This window comes from Lonchura striata, chromosome 7 (assembly GCF_050655825.1).
Source record: "Lonchura striata isolate lonStrDom1 chromosome 7, ASM5065582v1, whole genome shotgun sequence".
NCBI classification, from domain to species: domain Eukaryota; kingdom Metazoa; phylum Chordata; class Aves; order Passeriformes; family Estrildidae; genus Lonchura; species Lonchura striata.
This window is the reverse complement of record NC_140709.1, coordinates 15,902,593-15,920,228: the sequence shown is the minus strand read 5'-3', so window position 1 is coordinate 15,920,228 and position 17,636 is coordinate 15,902,593. Positions and strand designations below refer to the sequence as shown.

At 60.1% G+C, this 17,636-nt stretch overlaps 1 protein-coding gene across 1 annotated transcript; it reads left to right on the top strand.

Annotated features, from left to right (window-relative positions):
• The first annotated feature begins 346 nt into the window (after nt 1–346).
• IHH (Indian hedgehog signaling molecule) lies at nt 347–12,006 on the top strand. Its single transcript, XM_021526245.4, has 3 exons — nt 347–1,185; nt 6,747–7,008; nt 10,017–12,006. The coding sequence occupies exons 1-3, from the start codon at nt 883–885 to the stop codon at nt 10,676–10,678; spliced, it is 1,227 nt and encodes a 408-aa protein (XP_021381920.2). The 5' UTR covers nt 347–882; the 3' UTR covers nt 10,679–12,006.
• Nucleotides 12,007–17,636: the final 5,630 nt, after the last annotated feature.

Here is a 17,636-nt window from a genome sequence, read left to right as displayed (position 1 = left end):
GATGCCATAATCCTGTTGTGGAAATATCGGGCCTCCCTGGAAACAATGGGGAGCGAGAATATTGTGGTTAAATTTCAACCAGCTGCCTCCCTGCTCTGTTTGATCCCCGCCCGCAGGCCCGGGCCCCTGGCGAGCAGGCGGCGCGGCGGGGGCCGGAGCCCCGGGGGTGCCACCCCGCAGCCCACCCCGCCGCGAGGGAGCCCCCGCAGGACGCCCCGGGAAGGGGGGCGAAGGGTGTGCGGCGGACCGGGCGCACCTTGGGGCGGCGGCGGGGCTGCCCCGGGGGGCAGGTGGCGGCGGGCACCCCCGCTGGGGTGGGCTGCGGGGCTCGGCAGGGGGGAGGAGGCTGCGGGCGGCCCGGGGCAGGTTCCACGGGGAGGAGGCGAGAGAGGGAGGGCGCTGGGAGGCTGGGACACGGGCAGGGTGCGGTCCTGGCGGTTCCCGGTCCCGGATCTCTTCAATTTCCCCTCTCACTCCTGCCCAGGGAGCCGAGGCAGCGGCGGCTCCGGCTCCGGCTCCAGCCTTGCCGCGCTGACCGCCGAGGCGCAAACCGCGGAAGGCTCCGGCAGCGCCGAGCCCCGCGCCCCGCGCCCCGCAAGCGGCCGCTCGCCTGCCAAAACAAACGGCCCTTCGCTATTTATTGCCGCCGCCGGGCCACAGCAGCTCAGAGCGGGCCGACGCCAGCTCGCCGCACCGGGCAGCCGGAGCGCACCCGCGCCGGGCAGCCGCCGCGCCCCGCCGCCGCCGCCGGCACCGGCACCTGCCCGCCGGCTGCGCGCCGCATGGGGAGCCCCGGCCCGGGCGGCGGGAGCGGCGGCCGAGCCTAGTGGGGACCCCGGAGCCACCGGTGCCCCGGGCCGCCCCGGGGCCGCCGGGCGCGCCATGAAGCCGGCGCGGCTGCTGCTGCTGCTGAGCGGGTGCGCGCTGCTGCTGGCGCCGGCCGTGCGCGGCTGCGGGCCGGGCAGGGTGGTGGGCAGCCGCCGCCGCCCGCCCCGCAAGCTCATCCCGCTCGCCTACAAGCAGTTCAGCCCCAACGTCCCCGAGAAGACGCTGGGGGCTAGCGGCCGCTACGAGGGCAAGATCGCGCGTAACTCGGAGCGCTTCAAGGAGCTGACGCCCAACTACAACCCCGACATCATCTTCAAGGACGAGGAGAACACTGGCGCCGACCGGCTCATGACCCAGGTACGGCACCGCTGCCGCCCGGTTCTACCCCCGCGCCGGGCATCTGCGGGCACGGGGGCTGTCTCAGAACGCTCTGCTATCCTCTCTCTGGGGACCGTGTGGGCCCCGCGCTGCGGCTTCCCCGTCCTGCCCCGGGCATCCCGGTGCCGGGTCCGGGCTGCCGGCGTGCAGCGAGTGCATCTCCCTTCGTCGGGCGCTCTGTCCCTTCGGCTGCGCTGTGCGCGACAGACAGCACGCTGCGCCTTGGGACGGCAGCACCTTGTCCCCCGAGATGGCAGCACCCTGCCCCGCTGCTCCTCGGAGCCTGTGGCAGCCGTGTCTTAATGCACCCCAAGGAATGCCCTTGTGAATCCCGAGCTGGCAGCACTCTACGTTGCTGCCCCTCAACTCTAGTCCCGCTGGTCCCCAGGCTGGCATAACCCTACTCTCCAAGCTGGCAGCAGCCGGCCGTGGTGTCCCTGAGCTGTGCCACACTGCCCCCGATCCAGCAGCATCCTCCCACATCCCCTCGATCTGGCAGGGCTGTGCTGCGCTCTTCCCTGGTCAAGCAGCACCCTGGCCCTTGCAGCCATCCTGCCCTTGCCCCTCTCCTCTGCCCACCCACTGGCAGAGCAAGCAGCCTGCCTGTTGGATCCGAGGGACAGACCAGAGCCTGGTGTGCTGCTATGTCCAAGACTGTTCTTGTTGACCTTGGCCCCACTCTGACACTGAAACCCTCAGTGCCCCTTCTTCCTGCATGTCTCTGTGGGATGGTGCAGGGTGCTCAGTGGGAACTGCTTGCTGTGCTCAGGGCAGGGAACAACCTGTTACTGCAAATGCCTTGTTGCAGTCAGCTCACAAGTAGCCCGAGCCAGCAGGAAGGATGGAGGGGTGGACGACACAGACGACAGCAGAGGAGGGGGGGTGATGCTGGACGAAGGTTACTCTGTGTTTTAATATTGCCAGGAGAATGCCTGAGGGTTTCAGGAATGCAGATAAGGAGCCGCACGGCCTTGCTAAGAAACCTGGCTACCAGCCTCAGCAGGGTTGCAGCCTGAACGAGCTCCTGGGGGAAGCAGAGGGGAGCTGGGCTGCCCTTCTGCCCACTGCACCCCCTGGTCAGGGGCTGGCAGGTGGGTGAACATGAGTGGCTATGATGGTGGGCACTGAGCAAGGCCCTGGCCATAGTGCCTGACCAAGGTATTCATAAAACTGGGAGGAGAAACTTCTTGGGTGCTGGCTTGACAGCTCTGCAACCCCGTGTGCCCTGAGAGCAGGTCCCTTAGGGCAGGGACCATAGTCCAGGTTAGTTTTCAGGCTGGGGACTGTAGCAGAGGGACCGGGATCCCCTACAAAGTAGCAGGCTTGAGGAGTTGCACAAGTTGTGGTTGCTGGTGACTAGAGCCCTGGGGCTTGCCTGTAACCTGCCTCCCCTGGGGAAGAGCTTCAGAGATATTTGAGGAAGCAGTGAGTTCCTCCAGTCCATACATCGGGGAAGTGGATAACATAATTGGAGGCAGGAGAATGCTTCTTGCTGTGTTTTCTCCTGAGAGTGCTCCCTCCACCTTCTGTAACCCAGCCAGTGCCCCTCAGCACACCTGGGAGAGGGAGATCTCTGTGTCCCTTGTGCCAGCCTAACATTTCATGCTGTACCACTGCCTTGTTTTTGGCTGAGTACCTAGAAACATCCTGGTCTTCTTGGGTTGCACAAATGAGGGTTCTTACTCCAGCAGGGTCCCTGGCCACCACACATCCATGCACAGATGGGTACCACTGTGCCTTGGGCAGCTCTGCAAGAAATTGTTCCTCTTGCTATGGAGGGGACATGATTTCTTGCTGCCATCCCACAGCCCTCTGGCATTGTCTTGTGGCCCCTGGCTGGGGGAGATTCCCCCCAGATATGGGAGCTCTAGCTCTGGCACCATGTCCTGTGTTGCTATGGGTTGGGAAAGGCCATTGACCCAACTCCTTGTCCCTTCCCCCAGAGCACTGGCTTTTACTGCTGTTGACTCACTTCAAACCTGTTTTCTTTCCCCAAGTCCAAGGGTCTGGGTGTCCCAGGCAGCCGGAAGATGTCGCCTGCCTAGAGGAGTGGGTAGTGCTGCTCTCTGCCCGCCTTTCCTTTATCGTTTCATCTTCCTCAAGAATTCCAGTGTGTTTGCTCTCACTGGTCCCACTCGGAGGTGCTGAGATAAGGCTGGAGGCAGAACCCGCCTCACCTTTCCCCAGCAGCCTGGCCCAGGAATGCCATGGGTCCCCTGCCCCCATGGAATCCCAAACCCAGCCTCTCCCTACCCCAACCATCATCCCCTGCAGCCACTTGCTTGTCCAGCTGGCACAGAGACCATCCTTACAGTGGTGAGGAATCTCTCATGAAGACCTTGGGATAGGACTTTTGGCTTCCTTTGGGGGAAACATCCCTTCAGGAGGAGATGCTAGTAAGGCCCCTCTTCTCCTGGCCAGGCTCTGGACATGGGAGTAGCTGTGGCCAAGCACACTCCATTCATGAGACCTCTTCTGAGACTGTGATCACACCTGAGTGTCTTTCATACTTCCCCTGAGATGACCCTGGGGTCGCTGCTGACTGTGCCCTATCTTGGGGCTCTGTCCTGCTGCCTTCCCTAAAGTGATTTGGAGTGCCCCACAGGACATAGTTCTGTCTCTGGTATGGACGCAAAAAGGGAGATGCAAAGGTTGGGCAGAAGGTGGGTAGAACTTCTTTGCTTAGCCTAGCCTGACATCCCCATCATCTTCACCATGAGGTGCATGGGACAGCAGAGCCACCAGCTTTTTTTGGTCATATGGGGCCCCATTCTGCATGTGAGCTGGGGGTGCTTGGTCATCAGAACCACTGCAGGGACAAGCTATGCCCTCCCTGCAGTCACCATCAAACACAGACCCCGTGGACAGCCCATGTTTATGAATTTTCTGGTCCTTGCCTACCTGTTCATACAGGCAGCAGAGCCCCCGGGCAGGCACTGCCCATCCCTACCTACTTCCTACAGCTCGTGTGTGCTCCCTGAGCATTGCTGCCTGCTCCTTATCCATCACTGTCCATCGCTGTCCATCCCTGTCTTTCGTTGTCTTCTCTCTGCCTCCTGTGCCTGCTCCCTGCACATCCCCACCTGCTCAGCCTTGCCTATCACTGCTTGCTCCCTATTTATTTTTGTTCACCCCTGCCTGTTTCCTCCTCATAGTTGCTTCTTCCTTGCCGATCCATGGTCGTTCCTCGTCCGCTGTGCCCTGCTCACCGGTTCCCCACTCGTCAGTGCCTGCCTGTGCCCGCCCGGTTCTCGTCCATCGGTACCTGCTCCCCGCCGGTCCCCGCCGTCCCCTCCGCGCTCTGACACCTGCTGGCCACCGGCGGCAGAGCCGGGGACACGGTGCTCCAGGGCTCTGCCTGGCGCGGTCCCTGCCTGGGGAAAGGGCTCGCACAGTCCCGTTGTTACTGTGCGCGCAGGGTGCCCCTGGAGGACAGAAAGGCTGGCAGTGAGGCCGGAGGGGTGTCCAGAGCGCGGTGCTGCCATGGCAGTGGCAAGGCAATGCCTGGGGTGATGGCTGGGGGGCTTCGGGGGTTCCCTCCTCACTTCCAGTGCTGAACTCCCTCACTGCAGGGTCCCGGTGGGGCTGGGGACCTTGAGAACAGCTCGTCACATGTGCCAAGTGGCACCACGGTGGTGCTGGACGGGGACAAAAGTCACTCTCCTCCCTATTCCTCCTCCCCTCACCTAGCAAACTGTTTGTCCAGCACCTTCCTGGCTTATCTCCCCACACCCAGAGAGCTGTGGGATGACGGCAGACCTCATGTGGGGCAAAGGCCTGCCTAGCACTGCCCTTCCCAGGGCCTGGACCCTGCCAAGTGAGAGCAGGTTTCCTCAAGAGCAGCAGCGCCCAACTTCCTAGGATGGGAGCAGGTGCTTGGGGATAGGGTGAGGACCTACATTTTTGTCCCCTGTGGAAGCAGTGTTGGGACATTTCTGAGCCTGGGGATGTAGCCAGCATCAGGTTTTAAAGCCCTGGCTCATGCTTGCTGTAACTGTCTCAAGACCCATGACATGCTACAGTGGGGAGCTCCAGTACTGGAGCATCATGCAGAAACATCTCCAGCAGAGGCTGCTTTTTTAAGCTGCTGTCCAGTAATTTCATTTAATGCTTCCCAGGACTGGCTTTATGACCATGAATGCTCTGTCCCCTGCCTTGATTTTATGGGAGTCCTTGTTTCTTGGGGAATGGCAGTGAGAGGAGCACTGGGGTCTTTTACTTCTGTGGAGGCAGAGCTCTCCCACCCAGCAAGCACTGGGTGGTGACAATGGGACTCCTTGGAGCTGGCTGCCTCAGAACCAGTGGTACCTGTAGGTGTGAACCTCAACCTTTGGAGCCAGTTTAAAAACACCCGATTCTCAGCTTGGCTTTTTCAAATTGCCTTAAGTTTTATACAGTTTCACTTGGTGTGATTCTTAGGGTGTGCTGTGCAGGGCCGGGAGTTTGATCCTATGGGTCCCTTTCAACTCAATTCTATGATTCTTCAGGACCTCACAGAATTGCCTTTCTGGGCTGCATAGCCCTAGTCCATTCACCTGGTTTTCTGTAGAACATGCCATATTCCTTTTCCTATACCTTTTCTATCTCTCCCCCATCCCTTTAGCAGCAGGGCAAGGGACTAGAAGCTGGGGCTTTACTTCTGCAAGTCAAGCACACAGAGTTTTGATCTTTCCCTGACCTTCAGCTGTGGCTGGGGGACGTGGGGAAGGGCAGGATAAGGCTGGGAGGACTGTCAAACAGGCATTTGGAGCTGGCATCCCTCTGCTTGCTGGGGAGGACTGCCACAGGCACCTACTTACATGTGTGATTTCTGTGACCATGAGGTCTGGGGCTTTTAAGATCTGCTGCTGTTCCTCAGCCCAGGATTTTCAGCCCTTGTGGTTCGGAGAGGTGAAGGGGGATTCACTCTACATTCTTTCTGTTCCAGCTTTTGGAACAGAGCTCTTGGGCAGGTTTGGCACTTCCCATAGGAGCAGAGACTGGCTGATGCTATGGAGCTGCCCAGTGCTATGTCCCTGTTACACAGGACTTGAGGAGCCATACTTGGGGAGCTGTGTTAAGGACAGGGCGGGTTGTTTCATTTGTGCCTGGAGACAGCCCTAGGGTCCCTGGGACCTCCTCCCAGCCAGGAAGCAGCAGGGTTGAAGCTCCTGTATCCTCCTGCGGTCAGATGGAAACTGCTGGGGTACAGTTAGCACAGGGCAGGTGAGCAGAGAGGGTGTTTCAGCCCAGCTCAGGCTGCATTGCCCAACAGGCTCTCAAATGAGCCTGGGACGGGGGGAGAGAGGGAGGAGAAGGGTGCCCTGTTGGGTGCACTCTCCTCTGCCCAATGGTGGGGTGTCAGGCTCTGCAGGGAGTTTGGAGAGCCTGGGGTAGACAAGGCACCTCATGTTCTCAGATCTTCCTCTGCTGGACCAGCCCCCAAGGGCCTGAGGGCCCAGGGAGGCTTAATGGAAGCATGGTGGGATGAAGCCTGCCAACCAGGCAGCTAATTCCTCCCTCCAAAAAGCTTTTACTGACTCTGTCCCTCTTCCCTACAGCGCTGCAAGGACCGCCTGAACTCGCTGGCCATCTCTGTCATGAATCAGTGGCCAGGGGTGAAGCTGAGAGTGACGGAGGGCTGGGATGAGGATGGGCACCACTCGGAGGAGTCGCTACATTATGAGGGCCGAGCTGTGGACATCACAACCTCGGACAGGGACCGCAACAAGTACGGCATGCTGGCTCGCCTGGCCGTGGAGGCTGGCTTCGACTGGGTCTACTACGAGTCCAAGGCACACATCCACTGCTCCGTTAAGTCAGGTAAGTCTGAGCTGGGGGGCAGTGAGCGGAGCTGGGGCCCTGACCCCCTCTTGCAGCATAGCGGGGGAACCAGGGGAGCCTGGCTGGCTGGGTAGGGTGCTCCTGCAGGGGGTGCCAGCTTTTGCATCCTGATTTCTCTATCTAGGGCAGACAGTCAGGTGGGGAGTGAGTCACACACCTGTGGCCAGCCAGTACGATGGGGCAAATTCCCCATCTGGCTCCCATAGACCTACATCTTGACCCACCCTGTCTACTCTCTTCTTTTTCTCAGCCCACATCTCTTTCTCCCCCAGCCTGACCCCTCAGTATGTCCATCATCCCTGTCTCCCCTGCCTCTGACCTTGCAGTCCCTTACTGCCCATACGCAGCCTCATCCAGCCCTGCCCCGCTGCACTGCTGGCTGCTTTTGAGCTTCTGCTGTCACCGCAGCATCTGTCCATCCCTGCCTAGCCAGGGAGGGATAGGGTCAGAACATCCAGACAGGGACAGGCCAGAGTACCCTGCGATCAGCTCTCGGCTGTGCAGCACCATCTGCAGAGGGGAGCGGAGCTGGGTGGTGCTTTGAGGGGTGCTGCCGTCGCTGGCGGTGTTCGCTTCCTCCTGTGCGGTGCAGCGGGGGCGGCAGGGTGGAGGACGGGGCGAGAGCTGCTCTCCGGCCCTGCCCGCGGCCCGGAGGGGATTGCGTGGGCTGCAAGCCCCGCGCAGCCCGGCAGAAGCGGCCGAGCCGGGCCGCGGCTCCCGCCGGAGCGGCCGCGCAGGCTGCAGAGGGCAGCAGCGCTCCGCGCACGGCGCCGGCCGCGCCCGCGTCGCCGCAGCCCGGGGGGCTCCGCCTGTGCGAGGGCTCGCGTGGGCACGGAGACAGCCTCGGCGGCTGCTGGCACACGCCCCCCGGGCAGCAGGGCCGTGCCTGCACACGGAGCCCTCGCACACGCGGGCACAGACGGAGCCCTGGCACACGCAGCCCGCACGCCCGTGTGCCGCACGCCGTGCGCGGCGGTGCCGGGGCCGCCGCGCCTGTGCTGCCCCGCGCCTCTCGTCCCCGGGCTCGGTTCCCACCGCACTGTGCCTGTCCTACTGCCTAGCCCGCAGCCAGCGGCTCGACACCCCCAGACGCCAGGCTGGCCCCCCGCGCTGACCCGCTCCCCGTGCTGATGCCAGGACGGGCACACCGCCGGCCGGCGATGGAAGTGGGGCGACCGCGCCGCAGAGAGGGAGTGATGCGCCCCCGAAGAGGAGGGACAAAACGTGGCCGGAGGACCGGGACTCCCGTGCCCCGGGGAACCCTGTGGGGCTGGCAGCAGGAGTGGGGCCAGGCTCCGAAGCAAGGACCATGACCCCACAGATATGAGGCTGGCCAGAGGAGTGGGGCTGTGCCCCTGGAGAAAGACAGAGGCTTTTGAATCCTGGGATGCTCCCCTTGGACCAACTGAAGAGGGATGCCGTAGCCCAAGCAGCAGACTGGGGCCCTGAGGCCCTGGAGGGCTTCTAGAGGCTGGTCATATTCCCCTCACTCTGCAGCAGCTCCTCAGGGCTCTGGGTACCCCATATTTATCTCCAAGGCCATGGGCAACCCAAGAGTGTGTGGTGGAGGCTGTGGGGTACACATCCTGATCCCCTCAGAACTGTGTACAGAGGGCAGCAGGGCTGCTCCTGCCTCTTAGTAAATGGCTTTTATTTTTGTATGGATGGCCACCTGGCCTGTTGTATGTATTGTGTCTCCTCGGGTCCTTCCCTGCACCCACCTACCCCTCCACACCCAGCACCTATGCCATCCACTTCTGCCAGGCACCCCTCTCACCCTCCTGCTCTGCTGCCTGCCAGGAGATGCAGGGGGCAGGATGTGGGACCTGGCCTCTGGGGCAAGGACAGGGCAGACACTGCACATCTTCTGAGCAATAAAAGGATTCTGTCCCAGAGATGGATGCCTCTCTTCATGGGCTTGGGGACTGGGATTTGGCTCTGCCCAAACCTGGGGAGTGACGGGGGCAGTGCCATCTGGGTGACACATTCAGTGATTAGATGAGACAGCTGGGAGAGGGCTCTGAGAGGTGGCGTAGAGCTCAAGGATGGAACTGTGCAGAGCTAGGAGCAGAACCCTGTAGTGAGATGCCACTGGCAGGGGGTGGGAGGGTATCATATAGACACTGACTTGGGAGGTGCTGGGACTTGGGGGAACACTGCTGCTGGTGTAGCTAACCACCATTCCTTGGGAAGCCAGGGTTCTCTTCCCAAGTGCCAGAATGGGCCCCTGATGACATTTATCTGGGGAGGGCTAGGAGCTTTGTGCCACCATCCCAGGATACAATCCCAGAGAGTTTGGGTCCTTTACCCTGTGGGAATCACTATGGAAGCCCTACCCAGGAGGCTGGTAGCTTTTGCACTATGATGGCTACAGATTGTGACAACTCCCTAGACCCCAGAGAAGCAGGAGCTGGCTGGCATCAGTGGTGCAGGGATGAGCAGGTGGCAGAAGGGAGCAGGACTGCTGTATGGGGTGGAGGGGCGCTGCAGTGCTGGGAAAGGGTGCTGCATCCTGCGCTGCTCCTCGCAGCATCCTCCCAAGCAGTACCAAGCACCAGCACTGCAGGAACAGGGATGCTGTGGGGGTATGAAGGGTGAGGCACCGTCTCAGGGCTCTGCCTCTGCTTTTTCAAGCTTCAGGTGCCCTCTGGTAGTGTTTTGCACATTTCAGTGTGTGGTAGTGTCCCACTCCCCCTGCCTATTTTGGGGCTTGGGACCTGGCTCTGTACAGCAGGCTCAATGCCCTGGGTCCATGCTGGAGTCCCCAGGTGCCACCTCAAGTGACATGGTGGCTGGGAGATGAGGTGCCTAGGGGACATTGGTGGCTGGGGTTATTAGGGGACAAGCTCACACTGCTGATGCCAGGGCAGGGTTATGCCTGGGTGGGCAAAGCCGGGCAGACTGGGAAGGTGTCTATGCACGGTGGAAACGTGGTGCTGAGGGTCTGGCTAATAGGTAACCCTCCTGTCCTCTCTCTCCCTGCGCAGAGCACTCAGCCGCTGCGAAGACGGGGGGCTGCTTTCCCGGGCGGGCACTGGCAACGCTGGAGAACGGTGCCCAGACGCCACTGTGGGCACTGCGCCCAGGCCAGCGAGTGCTGGCAATGGACGGGGCAGGCAGGCCCACCTACAGTGACTTCTTGGCTTTCCTGGACAAGGAGCCTCGTGCCCTCACCACCTTCCACGTCATCGAGACACAGGAGCCGCCCCGGCGCCTGGTCCTGACGCCCACCCACCTGCTCTTTGTGGCAGAGAACGCGTCGGCGCCCGCCGCCCACTTCCGTCCCATCTTTGCCAGCCTCGTGCGCCCGGGACACTTCGTGCTGGTGGTGGCTGGGGGGGGCAGCCTGCAGCCTGCCGAAGTGGTGCGGGTGTGGGACCGGAGAGATGTGGGAGCCTACGCCCCGCTGACACGCCACGGGACGCTGGTGGTGGACGGCGTGGTGGCCTCGTGCTTTGCTCTGGTGCAGGAGCAACAGCTGGCACAGCTGGCCTTCTGGCCACTCCGGCTCTACCACAGCCTGGTGGGGTGGCCAGGGGTGCAGGGAGATGGTGTGCACTGGTACTCAGGGCTGCTCTACCGCCTGGGCAGGCTGCTCCTGCCCCCTGACAGCTTCCACCCACTGGGAATATCCCAGGCGGAGAGCTGAGGGTGCCCCACAACCCCAGCCAGCACAGCTGGTGGAGGTGGTGGCTGCAGGGTGACCCACTGGGGGCCAGCATCCCCTCCCAAAGCTGGGTGCCCATGGGAAGCTGCCTCCAGCCCTGCCTGCTTGGGGTACAGCCACCTCCTGGGTGGGGGGCACCGACGCTCCACGGTGTGCCTCCTCCATGTTCATCACCCCCTCCTCTCCTGCTGTTCCTGGGGACAGGAGGGAGGCATGAAGGGTTTTCCCCCGGGACAGGGGGTTGCTCCTGGCTGGATCCACATGCTGCTATGTGTGTGTGTGTGCAATGTGTGTGTGCGTGTGCAGAATTAGCTGATGGAGGTCTGAATGGGAGGGGGAAGAGGAGAGAGCCCTGGCTGCTCCACTGAGGTTCTCAGCCTGTCTGCACCCAGTGGGGAGGTTTTGGGAGAGGGGCCCAGGGCCCTTTGCTAGGCAGCCTGGGTGGGAAGGTAGGCAGTGTTATGTCCACCCCTGAGACATGGCAGCTGGAAGGAGGGTGACCCAGGTACTGGGACTGTGCCTTGTCCTTAGCCCAGGTGCAGGGGCGCCCAAAACAAGCAGGCGTGGGGGTCTGGCACAGCTCTGGCATGGGACCTCTGACTTTGTGACACAAGTTCCACTGGAGTGATAGACTGGGGAGTGAGGTGCTGAGCTCTGCCCAAGCCAGCACCAGAGCCACCCAGCTGGGCATCCTGTGGGGCTGCTGTGACAGCGTGGGGCGCTCTGGCTGGCAAGAGGGGCTGTGGAGGCAGACATGGGCAGACAGGTGCAAATGCCAGCCAGACATAGACACACTGGTAAGAGCAGGGGTGGGGAGAGTCAGAGTTGCAACCCCAGCATGCTGGAGCCTGAAGAAAGAGGCAGAGGAGAAAACCTTCCCAGCATCTGGCCTTGAACTGGCTCAGCCCAAAAGCCTTTCCCCACCCCAAAGCTAAAAAAGCTCCTCAAGCTTCAGACCCTGGCTGGCCTGACCTCCCTGAGCCTGCTGTACCCCAAACACTCAGGGTAATTTGTTGCTGCTCACCCACTCCTGGGACCTGGGGAGAGTCCCATCAGAGCTGCAGCCACAGTTCCCCCACTCCAAATCCTAGCTGGAGCCTCAGCCTCCCCTAGCTCCACCTAAGTGGAGGGGAGGGGGCTGAGGAAGGCTGTGACCCATGCCCCCCCTGTAGCATCACGCGTCTTTATTTATTTATCTGCTCTTTGTATGTACCATAGATGGGAGGCAGTGTGGGCGCGTGCAGGGTGGGATGGAAGTGCAGGGTGGGGGTGGGAAATAGTTTGTTTGGGGGGGTGATTTTTTTTTTTTTTAACAAAAAGCAGAAATTATTTAAAGATTATTTTAAAGCACGGATTTTATGGTGATTGTTGTCCAGGATGAAGCGAGGGAGCGTGAGCATGGCTGATGGCAGGTGTATTTTTGTCTCTTCACTGGATGTACCTCTCCTGGTTGGGGATGCAGCCCAATAAATCCATTGTCTCCCCAGCGGGAGCTCAGAGCTCTGGTGTAGGGAGGGCAGGCAGGGATCGGGCGTGCTTACTGCACCCGTTGTTAAAGGGCAGGCAGGCCTCGAGGGCATCTTGTGCTTCTCTAGGAGCAAGGTTTGGTCACCCCAGTGCCCTCCACCAGAAGGATGACATCTCTCTCCTCACTACTTCATTTGCAGGGGAGGTGGGCAGCTGGAGGCTTTGGGATTGACCCAGTCTACACAGGACCAAACTGTCATTAGAGCCACCTGGAAACTAAGGCAAGTGGGGCAGGATGTAGTAGGGACAGCCACTGTGGGACTGCCAGGGATACCTCTCCATCCCAGTCTGGACTCACCACCTCAGTGTCTGTCCATCCTTCTGTACCACCCCCAATCAGCCTGTATCCTATAGACAGGTTTCCAGTGTCACCAGTATTAGTGCTGTCCCTCACCCCTTGTCAGCCCTCTCCCCCCTCTACCCCATTCCCATGCCAGCAGAAGGAAAGTCCACCAGGCAGCACCCACGCAGCCTCCCCGTACCCGTCCCACCCCCACACTCTCTGTACACCCCCTGCCCCATCCCCAGGCTGCCCTGCCATGCTCTCCTGGGCCATGCTGGGATCAGGGTCTCCCTAGGGCTTTCCCTGGACCTCCCAGCACGGCAAGTGTGAAGCAATTCGGCAGCAGGCTGTCAGCGAGGGCCCTCATCACCGGGCTAATTTAAGGGCTCTGCAAGGCGGCAGAGCTAATTTAATTAGGTTCTTATTACAGAGAAGGACAAATTGGTCCCCGGGGGGAGCACGGGGTCAGGCTTTCGAGAAGTGCTTTATGGAGTGAAGTTTCAATCAGGCTGTCGTCGCAGGCAGGGGGAGCCAGAGGCAGAGGATGCATAAAGAAGGGATAAGCTCTTTGGGGTGCCCGCTGTGGGAGACCGTCTCCAGGTCCAGCTTTTTAGGGAATCGGTGAGTGTGGGGGAAGAATTCTTTGCTCCATTAGGATGCTGCAGGGTATATGGCAGCTGCTTTGGGATGGAGGCAGGGAAAGCAGGGAGGACCTGGCTCTGAGCTGTCTTCAGGGCAGTGAGAGGGAGGGAAAACATCCATAAGTAAGAAGCTAGGGTCTTTCTGAAGCTCCATTAACTCCCCCACAGCTCCATAACCCCACATGAAAAGAATGCTGAGGACAAAATTATGCCCAGCTGACGGACAGGACTTATGGAGTTTCTTCCTTGCTTGGATGTCATCCTCTGTCTTGTCACTCAGCCCCCGGAGCACCAGGACAGCCTGGGAGCTGCCCCACTGCCGGTGGGTACGGGAAGCAGTCCCATCTCCCAGCGTGCCAGTGCCAGGCGAGGGGTGCTCCCAGCTGGGCAGTGATGGATGGGGATGCTGGTGGGTGGCCGGCAGAAGGGCCGGGCTGGAGGGTCCCACAATGGATGTCTCTCCATCAATTTGTCCTCATTACCATATAAATGGTGGGTGGGAGGGAGAGGAAGGGCATGTGGCGACAGGAGACACCCCCCACATGTTCCCATCTGGGGTAGCATGTCCTCCCCAACATCCTTCCAACCCTGTCTGAGCGTGTTAAACCAGCTCCAACAACCCCCGGCCTCTAATTCAGCAGAAGAGAGGTGCCACCCCCTATTCAGAGCCTTGAAAAGGCTACAGGGTCCGGCGCTGTTAATAAGGGGGACATGGTCCCCGTCCCCGCCTCTCCCGTCTGTCCCTCACTCCACGCCTTCTGCCGCGGCAGCGCCGGCCAAGCTCCCGGCTGGCCCGCTGGATGCTGGGGCCCGGGCAACGGAGCGCCAGCGGAGCATCGGGGCTTGGGGGCTGAAAGAATCCCCTGTTCGGAGCAGTTTGGAGTGCCACGACAGCAGGGTGGGACACTGCCGAAGCTGCCCTGCAGAGGGGCCATGTCTGCGGGCATGGTGGTGGCATGTCCCCATCGTCCCTGAGCTCTGGGTCCAGTCACATCCCCATGGCCCAAGCTCTGACGTGATAGAGGGGGGGGTGCGGTCACCCCAAAATATCTGTGCCTGTGGACATCGGTACAGCAGCTTGCAGGATCCTCCTCCCAGCGAGGGATGACCGACCATAGCCGGCCTCCAAAAATGCCGGGAGCAGCTGCCAGCCCTGCCCGCTGCCCGCCGGCAGGGACAGGTACCTGTCCCCGCTCTCTCCTGCTTTAGCCTCACTAACCCTGATGGCTTTTCGGAGTGCTGCTGCCCCGGGAGCCGGGCAGGACCCCGCTCTCTGCAGCGCTGTTGTCGGGGGAGCCGGGCTGTCCCAAGACACCGTCCCCGAGCCTACGGAGCCCCGGGGGCAGCGTGATGTGTGCTGCGGAGCCTATTCCTGCACCCTGAACTCCTCCTCCGCCACCCCCTCTGTCCCCAGCCCCCCACCTCTTGCCCCTCTCTCAACCGCGGCACCTGTGTGACAGCAGCGTTGGGAACATGCCCCCACTACAGGTGCTGCAGAACCCCTCTGCCTGTGCGTGGCAGCTTCTCCCGGGCAGGGACGGAGGTGTTTTAGCAGGCAACAGCCTCTGGGTGTCAACCGGAGCCTGCTGCGCCTGTATGAACAGCGCGGACACAGACAGATGCAGGCATGCCGCCCCCTACGCATACCTTTATCCCCTGGACAGACACCTGCCCACCATCGCACTGGACACCTGCCAGACACCCATCAGCTCTCAGAATCACCATCCGATGCCATGAATTACTTCATTTTCAGTTTGTATCCTTTATATCCCCGTGTCCCTGATCTCTGTCCCCTCCAGGAATAAGCTGGAGGGTACATGTTACTATAGTGACAGCAAGGCACTGTGAGGACAACAAGACATGGGCACACCGTGGCAGTGCCCACCCCTGCAGCCATACCCACCCCTGCAGCCATGCCCACCCCACATCTGCCAGGTGCAGAGAATACTCTGGACCTTTGGAGGGGCCTGACAACCTCTCCCACCACACAGGGTGAACCCTGTCAAGCCTCCTGCTGGTGGGACACGCTTAGCTCCCACTCCCACAGTGTGGGGTACTCAGCTAACATATCAAAGCCATCTTTTCCCTTCCCCCCTCCCCAGTCACCAGGACACACTCAGTGCCCACAGTGGGTCCTTGCTGCAGAATTGGCAGAACTGGGGGTGATGCTGGTGGTCCCCACCCTCCAAAGAAGTGAGAAGCAGGCGGGGCAGCTCGGGACAGTGCAGGGGGCAGCTGGCATCAGTTGCTACCTCATGTCTCAGTACGAGCTGGGACTCCCGGTGCTCTGAGAGCAGTCAGCAGGATCCAGCCCGGGAGAAACCTCACCGCCATCCGGTACTGACCCCCACGGGCCGCTGTGTGGTGCCACAGGGGGTGTCGGGATGGGGGGTGTGTGAGTATGCAGCCACACGCTGGGGACGACTAAGAATCTAATCAGGGTCCTTTTCCGTAATAAATCATTTGTCTTAATCCAACGCCCTCCCTCCTGCTCTAATAACTCCCAGCACTGGGCCCCACAGCCACAACAATGCAGCTAATGGAACAATTTATTTTCATAATGGTGCTGGTGGGGAGAAGGGGTGGCCGGGGTGGGGGCAGCATGGTCTAGGGCAGGAGTTTCTAATTAGTGAATGAAATTTGATGTAAGGCTGGAAGAAGATGGATTTGCTTCCTGACAAGGGGCCTTTCAGCTCATCAAAGCACCCGAACAGGGAGGTAAATTAAATTATTTCTAATTCTTCACTAACCTCCAGGGAGTCACCCTTCCACCAGCAAAAGATAGGTCCATTCTTGAAATGAAGAGGCTTGAAGGACTGAGGTTAGGTAGAAGGGACTGATGTAAGAGATTATGTGATGGGATGGGGTGGGACAGAGAAGGAGAACAGGCTGCCATTGACTTTGCTGGAAAAATAGGGAGGGAAAAAGTGGTGATGGAGGGAAGAGTTGCAAATGGTCAATAAATAAACAACTCCACGGACTAATGACTAATTTCTGTGAGTTTTCCATCCATCCCTGTCACCTAACTAGACCTGGAACAGGGCTGAAACACAGCTGGTGTTGGGATGGAGCAGCAAAGCCCAGCAGAAAGGAAACAGCATCCCAGCCCTCAGGGAATTTGAGCAGGGACAGCAATAGACTGTGAAGAGGTGGCTGATGCTGAAGTAGGCAAAAGGCCTAGCGTAGGGGATTGCTTCAGCAAAGGCTCTTGTTCTCATGTCTTTGTATAATTTAAGGCCAACACCAAAGATGTTAATATGTTTTGTGGCATAAAGCTGTTCTTGGGATACACAGTATTTTTTTCAAAATGCCCAGCTCCTGCAGTCCTGTGATGGAGACTTTTTTTACAGAACAAGTGCACTCCCTCCCAGCTCTCCCTGCTTTACAGAGAACAATGCACTCTCCCTCCAATTTTCTCCCTCTTGCAGAGAGACCTTCCAGTGTCAATCTGCCACCAGCCCAATGTCCCCAGTACCAGAGTGGAAAGAAGAATTCTTGGTGCTGTGGGTGAAGTCAGTCCCTGGCTCTACATGGGAGCATTGCAAGCTGTCCCGAAAGCAGCCAGGGCTGTGTCACAGCTCCGCTCCCTGCGGGGCCAAGGAAACCCATTGAGGAACAGCAGGTGGGTTCCTGGGGGACTTTCCATATGAAATCATGGACTGCATTTCCTGCAAACCTGCTCTCCCAACCATCCCCAGCACTGCCAAGCAATGCCGACTGCAGCAGAGCCCAGGAGTGAAACAGGGGGATTAGAGGGGCTGTGCCTTCCTGCAGGGAGCTGGGGAGGCACGGCAGAGGCAGGGCCCTGCAGCAGTGCCCGGCTTTGCTGCGGGCTGGGCAGCACAGTCCCCTCCCCACGCCTGAGCTAGGTGGAGCTGGGACAGGCGCGGAGCCGGCTGTGCTGACCCAACACTCCAGGAATTTAATTTGTTTAATATATTCCCTGGGAAAGAAGAAAATAAATAAGTGGCACCTTGCTTGCCCCCATGCCTCACTCTCACAAGGGAGGTGTCAGCTTAACGAGCCGAAGCGCTCAGCCTGATTAAGCAGCGCTAACAGGAGCCGCCGAGCAGCGTGATTGATGCTGAGAGCATCGGCCCCCAGCCTGGTGCCAGACTGCTGCATGGCAGCACCGTGCCCTCCCCACACCCTTTGCTCCTGCACTCCCTACCCAGGCCGTGGTCAAGGGCATGTCAAAAAGCTCCCTCTTGCCCCAGGACAGATTATCCTGCCCCGTGGCTCTGTGGCATGGACAGTACCCAGGAACATGAAGCTGGGGCTGGTTTTGACGCTGGAGGCAGGGATGGACACACTAGTGGCTTCCCACCACCTGCGAGTCGGTGTGGCACCTTATCAAAATAGGAGCTGAGGACCAGAGTTGTGCAGGGCCTTTGTGCTGAGCTCTAGGTCTCATCCTCTTGTCCCCCATGGGCTGGGGTAGGGACACTTGGGGATACTGAGGCACAGGGATTTGCTAGAGGTGACAGCG